The sequence below is a fragment of the Episyrphus balteatus genome, chromosome 3 (genome assembly GCF_945859705.1).
Source record: "Episyrphus balteatus chromosome 3, idEpiBalt1.1, whole genome shotgun sequence".
In the NCBI taxonomy this organism is placed as follows: Eukaryota; Metazoa; Arthropoda; class Insecta; order Diptera; family Syrphidae; genus Episyrphus; species Episyrphus balteatus.
The window spans coordinates 64931824-64944275 of NC_079136.1; the positions used below are offsets into that span (position 1 = coordinate 64931824).

At 29.7% G+C, this 12452-nt stretch overlaps 1 protein-coding gene across 1 annotated transcript in view; it reads right to left on the minus strand.

The window, feature by feature from the left end:
* The window catches only part of LOC129916516 (alpha-2C adrenergic receptor), a 297933-nt gene extending 289712 nt beyond the window's left edge, over window positions 1-8221 (minus strand). The window contains exon 1 of the mRNA XM_055996515.1: window positions 6898-8221. Coding sequence (XP_055852490.1) covers window positions 6898-7746 — 849 coding nt within the window. The 5' untranslated portion in view covers window positions 7747-8221. The remainder of the gene's footprint in view (window positions 1-6897) is intronic.
* Window positions 8222-12452: the final 4231 nt, after the last annotated feature.

The window sequence follows — 12452 nt, forward strand, 5'->3', positions numbered from 1 at the left end:
CAATTCTACCAAGTTTCAAGATTCTAGGGTATTCAGAAGTATACTTTTTAATAATCGATATTAATTCTGCCAAAATGGGCGGTTACCACGCCCCCTGAATGTAAAATTTCAATTTTTCGATTTTTTTCCTTTTATGTACTTCAAGATCCATGACCATAACAAGTTTCTATGAAAACTAAAAGTTTGCCATAATTTTTATCATATGTTAGTTAGTGTGTTAGTGAGTAAATCAGCTACTCTTTTTGCGATTTTTTAAGGCCTTTTACTCAGAAACTACTAATCCTATGTAGCTGGAAGTTTTTGAGGAGCTTGATTTGGACTATGTTAACAAATAAAACGAGTTTGAAATGTTGACATTATTGAAACAAAAGTTAGAATGGTTCGAAAAAGGCCTGAGTTTTTTCCTAAGGCTTTAGGACCAAAGTTCATAGAGAACTTGGCTGGGCAACCGGAGGCAGAAGATAAAGTCTGATTATAACCAAACTTTATGTTATTGTTCTATTCACAGTTTGGCACCTTTTCATCACTGTGCCCGTAAAAAAATCAGCAAAAAAAATTTCTCCATACATCTGTGACCCAGCCTATTGTACTCCTACATGTACCTACTATTTTGTATATAAAACACTGTTTGACCTATAGATTTATAACAATTTGTGACAAAAAAATATACAATTGTCGGGACCAAACAATAAGGAATAATTTGATTTTCAATGTCTGTATTGGCAGATGTTTTTGGTCAAAATCTAAGGAACTAGCAAAGCGTGTTAATAGTAATAGAAATTTTGAAAAAAGGGTTCTTTTACAAAGATCCTTAAATCGTGATTCAACCTATTTTATTTTATTTATCAATTTATGTTTGGAAAGATTTCTATACATAATTTCGATTTTTAAAAAACTATTATTTTTAATTATTTTTTTTTTACTCTTCACTTCAAGAATAGTAGCTAATTTTTCTCAATTTTGTTACAATTTATTTATAAATTTCTTTAAAATATTAAATTGCAAAAAAGAATGTGAAAAAGAAAAAAAGTATGTATTATGTATTTATTCTTTTTCGAATAATTCGAAAAATATTATGTATAATAAATATAAAATTTAATAACTAAAGGATGCCTCAGAACAAGTGCTCTTCTTAAATTGTATTTCTTTTTTTTTCGTGGCATATCCGATATATGACAGCTCAAACCTACAAACTACAATGTTGTCAGATGATAAAAAAAAAAAATAAAAACAATCAAATAAAAAAGGAAATTGTGAAAAATGCAGCCAATTAGCTTCCTTCAATGAATAGAGAAAATTCTTAAAAAATTGTAACCTGAAGTGGTTAATTTTTTGTACAAATGAACATTTGGTGTTTTATTGCATCCGCCATTTTGAAAAACACGTATTATTCACTCGGTCTTACCGAGAGTTCCATTAGTATCGTAGATTTACTACCAATCCTGGGAAAAATATAACAAACTCTATCTTTAATGGAAAATATTATTTAAAACTATAGACAGTTTATTAATGTCAAAGGGGAATAATGAAGGATCTTTTAAAATAATGGTTCTACCTACTAACTCGGGAGTTAGTTTTTGTCGGAGTTTTCTTTGTAAGAAATTTGAGTTTAATAGTCGGATTTGCATTATTCAATCTGGACAAAATCTTATATTACATAAAAATGTACATTACTACGCTTCGTCACTTTTGTTCATTTTTAAAACTTTACCTACATATTATATTTTACTAATCTAGATTCATGCACTCTAACGCGAGACGGGAGCGTATCGGAATCCCGCTTATTAAAATCCCGTTTTTCGTAAATTCCGAAAAAAAAGTTTCAAAATCCCGTCTACTAAAACACCGATTTTTTAATTCCCGTCTTCTGAAATTCCGCTTATTTAAAATCCCGATCAATTATGATCCCGCATTTTAAAATTCCGTCAAATCCCGCAAATCCCGTTTTTTTTTTTTTACAAAATACATGCTTAATGCATAAATAAAAAAAAATCATAAGAAATAGACGAACCCAACCCACGCGAGACACTTATGTGTGTATATAATACCATTGTCTATTATTGCTTATTTCGAAAATCTAAATTTCGCGGTTTGATCTTGAAAATGGTGACTTGCGGACTTTTCTAGACTTTTGAGGTAAGTTATAGAATGCCAAAACGGGAGCGTATCGGAATCCCGCTTTTTAAAATCCCGTTTTTCGAAAATCCCGAAAAAAAGTTTCAAAATCCCGTTTACTTACCGCTTTTTTAAATCCCGTTTTCTGAAATCCCGCATTTTAAAATCCCGTCAAATTCCGAAAATCCCGATTTTTTTTACAAAATACATGCTTAATTCACAAATAAAAAAATCATAAGAAATAGACAAAAACTTAGTAAAACTGATTTTTTGCGTAGTAAACCCCACACAATATGTACCTGCAACACATTATGAAAACGGTATTTCTTTTATAAGAACATAAAATGATTAAAGCCTTAAATTGAGTTCACAAATAAAAGAAATTTCATTTATTTAAATATCAAAATTGTTGAAATGCATCCAAATATAAGTTGAATTATATTTAAATGAAATTTCTTTTGATTATGTAGTGTGTACTTAATTTAAGATGTTGTGATCATTTTATGTTATTATTAATCTATTTGATTATCACGATTTGATTGTTCTTCTGAAACTTTAAAGTAATAGACCGAGAGCCGACAGCATATTTTGGCAGTTTTGATATAACCGAAATTCGAGTGTGCACATATCTAGATATGCACCACAGTATATCAACGGAACAAGTCTGGCAGTGATCTTTTTCAGCTTTCCCTTGCCAGACGCATCCAAAGTGCAGCAAAAAATCAATTTTTGGCGTTTTGGTATAACCGAATAAATGATACACCAAAAAATCATAAAAAATCCCCTGATTTCGAATCTGTGGGTACCGCAAGTTTCTTTTTCAGCTTTCCCCCCGCCAGACCGCTTTAAAGCATTTTTAAGTGCATTTTTCTAATAAAAAACCTAATTACTTATTTTCTGTTAGGTATAACCGTATGATGGTAACAAATTAATATTCTATGTCTATTCCAGGTCCAGAAAATATAATTTTTAGCCAGCTATTTTTCAGCCTTCCCTCTGCCAGACGCATCCAAAGTGCAGTCAAAAATCAACTTTTGGCGTTTTACTAGGTATTACCCCAATAAATGATACACCAAAAAATCATAAAAAATCCCCTGATTTCAAAAATGTGGGTACCGCAAGTTTCTTTTTCGGCTTTCCCCCCGCCAGACCGCTTTAAAGCATTTTTAAGTGCATTTTTCTAATAAAAACCCTGATTACTTATTTTCTGTTAGGTATAACTGTATGATGGTAGCAAATTAATATTCTATGTTTATTCCAGGTCTAGAAAATATAATTTTAAGCCAGCTATTTTTCAGCCTTCCCTCTGCCAGACGCATCCAAAGTGCAGTCAAAAACCAACTTTTGGCGTTTTTCTAGGTATTACCCCAATAAATGATACACCAAAAAATCATAAAAAATCCCCTGATTTCAAAAATGTGGGTACCAGAAGTTTTTTTTTAGCTTACGCCCCGCCAGACCGCTTTGAAGCATTTTGAAATGCATTTTTCTAATAAAAAACCTAATAGCTTATTTTCTGTTGGGTATAACCGTATGATGGTAACAAATTAAAATTCTATGTCTATTCCTGGTTTAGAAAATATAAGTTTAAGCCAGATATTTTTCAGCCTTCCCTCTGCCAGACGCCCTTAAAGGTTTCCCAAACAGGTTTTTCCATAGAAAAAACACCTAGTTTCTGTTTCTTCTTATAAAATTGAAATAATATTTTTTTGTTTAGAGTAACCATATGATGGCCAAATATTAACTTTCTCTGCCTTTTCCTGATTTAGAAAATGTAAGTTTAAGCCAGTTTTGTTTCAGCCTACCCTCTGCCAGAGGCCCTAAAAGGTATCTCAATAGTACGGGAAAGTTAGATTTTGCTATATGGGGCATGGGGGTCTGGGAAAAAATCCGAAATGCATTTTGTCTTCAGGGATTAAAAGAGCATAAACCCAGGGATCGAAAGAGTCTAAAACCACATTTTGTACAACCGCACCAAGAATCATTTTGTTTGTCCCTATACAAAAAATTGCAATTTTTTGAAGTTTTTTGCCTACAGATCGAAAACGGTCTGTCAAATCGAAAAACCAATATTGTAACAAATGAAGGTAATTAAAAGATCTACAACTTTTACAACGAACAAATTTTTTTAAAAACGCTCAAGTAAAAGAGATATGACAAAAATAAGAAAATCACTTTTTGACGTGTTTAAAAAAAACACCCTAACTTTTAAACCAAAGGGATAAAAATGTTATTTAACATATATTGTAGAAAATTAAATTATTTCAAGTTTGTCATACATTGTTTTTTTTGTAGGTTCAAAAATACGCGAGTTATGTAAAAAACTTAAATTTATATTAAAAAAAAATGGCGGCCAAATGACTCTTAGTGCGATTGAACAAAATTTGGTTTACGACTCGTGTCTTTATGCCTTTCAAGCCCTGAAATCAAAATGCATTTCGGATTTTTTCCCAGACCCCCATGCCCCATATAGCAAAATCTAACTTTCCCGTACTATTGAGATACCTTTTAGGGCCTCTGGCAGAGGGTAGGCTGAAACAAAACTGGCTTAAACTTACATTTTCTAAATCAGGAAAAGGCAGAGAAAGTTAATATTTGGCCATCATATGGTTACTCTAAACAAAAAAATATTATTTCAATTTTATAAGAAGAAACAGAAACTAGGTGTTTTTTCTATGGAAAAACCTGTTTGGGAAACCTTTAAGGGCGTCTGGCAGAGGGAAGGCTGAAAAATATCTGGCTTAAACTTATATTTTCTAAACCAGGAATAGACATAGAATTTTAATTTGTTACCATCATACGGTTATACCCAACAGAAAATAAGCTATTAGGTTTTTTATTAGAAAAATGCATTTCAAAATGCTTCAAAGCGGTCTGGCGGGGCGAAAGCTAAAAAAAAACTTCTGGTACCCACATTTTTGAAATCAGGGGATTTTTTATGATTTTTTGGTGTATCATTTATTGGGGTAATACCTAGAAAAACGCCAAAAGTTGGTTTTTGACTGCACTTTGGATGCGTCTGGCAGAGGGAAGGCTGAAAAATAGCTGGCTTAAAATTATATTTTCTAGACCTGGAATAAACATAGAATATTAATTTGCTACCATCATACAGTTATACCTAACAGAAAATAAGTAATCAGGGTTTTTATTAGAAAAATGCACTTAAAAATGCTTTAAAGCGGTCTGGCGGGGGGAAAGCCGAAAAAGAAACTTGCGGTACCCACATTTTTGAAATCAGGGGATTTTTTATGATTTTTTGGTGTATCATTTATTGGGGTAATACCTAGTAAAACGCCAAAAGTTGATTTTTGACTGCACTTTGGATGCGTCTGGCAGAGGGAAGGCTGAAAAATAGCTGGCTAAAAATTATATTTTCTGGACCTGGAATAGACATAGAATATTAATTTGTTACCATCATACGGTTATACCTAACAGAAAATAAGTAATTAGGTTTTTTATTAGAAAAATGCACTTAAAAATGCTTTAAAGCGGTCTGGCGGGGGGAAAGCTGAAAAAGAAACTTGCGGTACCCACAGATTCGAAATCAGGGGATTTTTTATGATTTTTTGGTGTATCATTTATTCGGTTATACCCAAACGCCAAAAATTGATTTTTTGCTGCACTTTGGATGCGTCTGGCAAGGGAAAGCTGAAAAAGATCACTGCCAGACTTGTTCCGTTGATATACTGTGGTGCATATCTAGATATGTGCACACTCGAATTTCGGTTATATCAAAACTGCCAAAATATGCTGCCGGCTCTTAGACTATAAATATGAGTTTGTTAATTGATTTCTTTTTAGTATCACATTCCTTACTTTTTCTTATTCTTTTTATATATTATATTTTTTGTTAAAGGTTTTAATTAAATGCGTTTAGAACAATTTGTTTTAGTATCCCGATTTTGCAAGCAAAACTAGTTGTTTTATTTTAAAAAATCGCGCGATTTTTTAAAATAAAACAACTAGTTTTGCTTGCAAAGTCGGGATAGTAAAAAACGGGATTATAAAAATCGGGATTTTAAAAAGCGGGAATAAAAAAGCGGGATAATGAAAAACGGGATTTTAAAAGCGGGATTTTAAAAAATGGGAATATAAAAAGCGGGATATCGAACCCAACCCTGCCAAAACGAAGATATTGACCAAAATCAAATTTTTATTAGCATTAATTCCGAGGTTAAACCCTTATTTGACTGGGCTTAAAGTCAAATTTAAAAATTAAGTAAGTAATTTAGTATCGATAACATTCTTCTTTTCATATAAATTTAGAAAAATTATTTCATAGTAAACTTTTGCCCTATATAAAGCCAATCTAATAAAATACTCCTTAGACTATCTACTGAATAAATATCCTCTAAACATCACTCAACGAATAATGTTTCATTTCACTTTATAAAATAGAATTTCGCATGTCTTAAAATATCTAGTTGAAAATAAATAAATCGAATTTATACTATTTTCCGCCAATTTTTCTCTCTCAGTTCCTTTCACGACTTCCACTTATGTCTGGTATAACAAAAATTCAATATTATTTATTGCCACTCAACCACCTGTGGAATAATCATTCACAATTCAGAACAGAACCCATATATATATAATACCCATATCGTCTACGTTTGCTCTTGAAAAATGTCAAAAGTTCACTTTGACAAGGAATATTTATATAAATCCTCGTCCTATCAAAGAATATATCCCCCAAGAGATAAGACTGAATATATAATAAAAAATCTATCTCACTTAAATAAAATTCTATAAATAAATAAAAAAAAAAAAAGGAAAACTTACCGCACATTGAGGCAAATTGCCTTCCGGTCGTTTCACCTTCCATCCCAATAACGGTGGTATACATATCAATCCCGACATTATCCACACCGATGCAATCATCAATGCCGCCCTAGCCGGTGTCCTTGATTTCAAATATTCAACCGCTTTCGTTATACTCCAATAACGATCTAACGATATTAAACACAAATTCATTATCGATGCCGTACACAACAATACATCCATTGCCGAATGTATATCACACCACCAACTACCAAATATCCAATAACCCATTAATTCATTAGCCAATGAAAATGGCATTATTATTAAACCCAAAAAGAAATCCGCCACTGCCAACGAGGCTATGAACCAATTTTGTATGTTCTTCAACGATTTCTCGGTTGCTATCGCTATTATCACCAACATATTTCCCACTACAATAATAATCATTAGTATCGTAACGATTATCGACGCGATAATAATGTGCGTCAATGTATAGCCACTTGGATAAGTATCATTGTATTGTATCGTGGTCGTTACATTACCGTTAGGCGTATTGTTGTTGGTGAAGAAATAATTACTATTTGTATTGAAGTTGTTGTTGATAAATAGCAGGGTATCGTTGAAGGATAATGTGGTTGTGCCATAAATGGCAGATGACAATGATGGATCTGGAGATGATCCTGATCCATATGCTGTTGATATTGTTGTTGAAGCGGCGGTTATGTTGTTGTTATTGGTGAATTGTTGTTGATAATCCGTTGGACTTGACGGACTTGATGAGAATATTGCCAAGAAATCATCGGTACTAATGTTACCGGTGTTTATGTTGCTATTAATATTTGCCGATGCAAATTGTTGCATGTAATCCATTTTTTTTGTTGTATTTTTTGTGAAATTTTTTTATGTTTAGATGAGTGTAACTTTCTTATACGGTGGACGTTTTAATTGATTTTTTATTTTATTTTGTTTATTATGAAATTCTATACAAAGTCAGATAGATAGGTGGGAGGGAGCGTGTGTTGTTCAACAATATTATTGCTTATCTGTTTTGGTTAACTTATTTTATTAGTTTTATTATCGGATTTTTTTTTTTTTTTTTGTGAACTCTACTTAAAAAATATATATAAATTTATACTCTTCGAAACGCCTCCTCTGAATTTTTTTCTTCTCTCCTATTTTTTCTTAAAGATATTTTATAACTTCTCCTTCGATATTTTGTTTTGTTTCCTTTTTTTTGTTAATTAACTCTGATTGGTCCCGACGAATTCGGTTTGATAAATTATACTTTTTTTTTTAAAATAAATAATTTTATATTTAACATTTAGATATTTTTGTTTTTATTATTTTTTTTTTTTTTTTATATAAAGCGAAATTGGATATAATCTTATTAATTAATTTTCTAATTTTTTGATTAAATATTTTGATTTGTTTTTTTAAAATTTTCCGTATAGATTAAATTTTTTTGATTTTATTTAATAATTTTATTTTACATTTATTTATTTTTAATGTTTTTTCAGTTTTTTTTTTATTTTTATTTTGTTGAAATCTTTACCCGTGTCTATCCGACTTTTCGATTGCTGTTTTAAAAACCAATTTTTTTTTTTATTCAAAAAATATGGTTTTAAATAGCTTTTATGTACATTGTTTTTAATTTTTTTTTTTTTAGAATTTTTATATTTACAATTAATTTTACTAAAAATGTTTACAAATTTTTATATATCTAATTGTGGATTCATTGAAGATGATGGTGATGATGCTTGTGTTGTTGCTGGTTGTTGTTGTTGTTGTGCTGTAGCACGACGATGTGCATTATTTCGAACAATTTTACAACGACAAATACAATTACAATTATGTACGACACGATGACAACGTAGTACAGCGATAAATTGGAAGATTAATTCAATTTGGCACATTATTTTACAAGAGTGTATTTTTGTTTTTTTTTTTTTAATTAATTTATGAGACAAAATTCCATTGAAATAAACCGTGAAAGTGAGCGATATAATAGCTAAGAAGGTGATGATATTATTTTAACAAACAACAATTTTTAAAATGATTTTTATTTATAGTTTTTATTTTTTTTTTTTTTTTTATTATTTGGTTCATGTAATTTCTTTTGTTAAAGCAATGCGATTACATCTGGCAGAATTGGCATTGTCTGTTGGGCGCCACTTACAGTGGCCCATCGTACTTTCTTTAATAACGAAATTAATATTTATTAAGATTTTAATCGAACTTTTAATAAAATTATTAATGAAAAATTTTTGTTGTTCTTTTTATTTTGTTGTAGTTCCTGTCACAACATTTATAAAACCGCACGTTTTACAACAAAAAAAAAATCTTCACAGGAACTTTATATTATCCTTTTTTTTTGTAATAGGATATAATTATTTTAGATGGAATTTTGCGTTTATTTGCATAATTTCTTTTTTTTTTAATTAGATTTTATATTTATTTTTCTTTGAAGAAAAAAAAAAAAACAAACAAAACAAATACTAATTTCCAAAGGATTCAGATCCTTTGGTAACACACGCACAATTCTTAATGAAATACACTGATACACTTTAGATACTTTTATATCTAAAAAAAAAATTATATTCACTTCGAAAGGAAAATTTTCACAGAATTTTCTTTCGAGAGATTTGAGAAGAAGAAGAAGAAAAACTCGCGCGAATCACGACCATACCACACACGAACAAACGAGAGATATCTACATTTGTAAGGACTAACAAGAAAAAAATAAATGAAGAAAAAAAGTTGCAAGGATTCAAGTCAAAGGAACAACATTCAATTTTGTTTTTTAGTTTTTTTTTGCTTAATTTTAATTTTAATTAAATATCTTTTTTATTTTTGTTGATAAATTTAAATATAGAAGAAGAAGGATTTTTTTTTTTCAATAAGCAATAAAAAAAACAACAACTCTATTCTATACTCAAACGAGACGAAGAAGAGAGACGTGTGTGTCCGTGTTATAATATATTTTATAAGAAAGACATTCGAACCGGGCGAATATTACATCTTAACTGAATCCATAAGATTGGAAAATGAAAATCATGCCCCAAAAGATATAGATACTTGATGTTTTGTTGAGTATCCATGTGTTGATCCACAGAGTATTTTCATTTTTTTTTTCCGTTTCGATTTTTTTTTTGGTTCGTTTGTATTTACTCTGAGTTCGTATAGTGGTTCCGTATTTTGTGTACACACGGATTTTCCATAAGGTTTTCCACTTGTTTTTACTATTGCTTTGCTAGGTTGCAGTTACGATTGGTGTTTCGCTGGTTTTTTTGCTTTGGTTTGGAAAATACGTTCCACAATAGAATACACGGGGCGAAAAAGCTTTAATGGAAGAGCTTTTTGTTTGCTCTATTGGAAAATTCTCTCAAATAAATACTCTTTAAGTTGGGATTTTAATTCTCTTTAGAAGAAAATTTAATTTATAATTGTGCTTTTTTGGGGGATGAAAAGAAAGAAGAAATATTTTGAAAAATAAAAAGAGAAAGTGCTGATGGCCTATTGCCCTAGAACTATACCTACCATAATGTGGCATACATTAATATCGTACTAGAACAAATATTGAAGAATTTGTGTTTGATAGAGGTTATAGGTAGGCGCATGAGTGTTTGTTTTGTTTACAAAAATTTTTTGCTTACAGAGAAAATTTGTTGTAATGAAATGAATTTATATATTTTTTTTGTAAATGTGTATGAGTGTAGGTCAGTTTTTTTCTTTCGTTTTGACTGACGTCAAAAAATTTGTGGAAGGTATTTTGAGATAGTGGATGGTATTGATATTGATGTTGTTGCCAGTTTAAATTGTGGTATGAATTTAAAAAAAAAGAAGATTCAACTAAAATTTTTTCTTTTTAAATTTGAAAATCAGCTCGGTAATTATTAAGAATTGCTAATTGGTTATTAGAATCAACCGTGAACTATGGCGTATACGTAACATTTTTTTTTTTTTTGTAAAAAAATAATATTTTTAGTTGAAAATAGTTTACCTTTGTGGATCATTTTCTGACCATGAACATATACACTATACCTACAGGGTGTCCCAGAATAAGAAAACAAGTTTAACAAGAAAAAAAAAATGTAATAAACGCTTTATATCCTTAATTTGGCATGCCTTTACTCAAGTTAATGATATTTTCTCTGTTAATAATAGTGGCACAAAGTTGGTAAAAGACATTATTTTTATAAGAAATATTCTTTTTAAATGCGATTACAAATTTTTAATATTTTTTTTTTTTTTTTTTGTTGCTCATATATTAGTTTTTAAATCTGTTCATTTTTTCTCGCCCATGATGATTTTTGACTTTGAGAACGCTTTTCTTCGAGAACTATGTTATAAACACAGTGTTTTATAAAATGTATTTTTTGAAAAAAAGTGGTTGTCTGTAAAATCGGTTTACGGTTGATAATTTTACGTGATAACTTCATAATAAAACAGGTTTTGGGCTTTTGTTAACTAAAAAATAATTTCCATCACCCAAAAATTCATTTTTGTTTTATACATATAACAACCTATAATAATTTTATACCATCTGAAAGCCTATTATTTCAGCTCAAAATATTTATATCGATCATGTCTGTGCGACTTCTACAAAAAGAGCTAGAATTTTTTGAACCCAATCAGTTTTCATCAAAAAATGCAAAAATATCTTTTTTATCTTCTCACGCTATTAAACTACTTTTTTTTTCCTTTTTAATTTTATATCATAAGAAAGCTTATTATTTCACCTTTCATATGACGCTTCAATCATATTTCTACGATGTCTACAAAAAAAGTTAGAATTTTTTAAAGCCTACCATGTCGAAATGTAGTAAATGTCCTCTTATGTGTGATATATCAAATGAGAGGTAATGTTATTAGCATGCTCAATAAAGTTAAATAAAATTTTTATCTGCTCAAGATCAAAAGAAATAACGTGGTGAATAATAGAACTTTATTTTACCGTTATCTCAAAATTGTGACTACAAAATTAATTAAAATTTTTCACAATATAGTCCATCTATTGTCTACCTACCTACCTATTACAGTATAAATTTCATTCATTAATCTGTTGAAGAAAAAATATATAAAAATAAAAAACGGTTAAAAACGGTCAAAAAACTTGGGACAAAAAAACTTGTTTTTCCCGTTATTCGGTAAAAATAATTTAAGAATACTAATTTTTTGCACATGCATTAGCACGGCCATAAACTATTTTTTCTAAAAGTTTGAGATTTTTTGAACGCTACGAAAAATGTATAAAAATAAAAACCGTATCAAAACCCTAAATTTATTTTTTATTATCTTTTGAATGACGTTTTTCAAGTTGTCAGTAAAAATGTTAACTACCTATAATCACTAAAAAAACCATTTATAAGTTGGTTTTGAAATTTTTTTAAAATTTTGTTCAATACTAATGTCAGCTAACCTATTGATTTAAAAAAAATTCAACTTTTTACAGCATCGCGTTTAGAAAATAGCCACTTTTTTTCAATTTTGTTTTACCCCTATTAACCCTATTAAATGACAAATTTTTTTAAAATCCTTCAAATTTATTCAACTATGGGTTATTATCTTTCAAATAA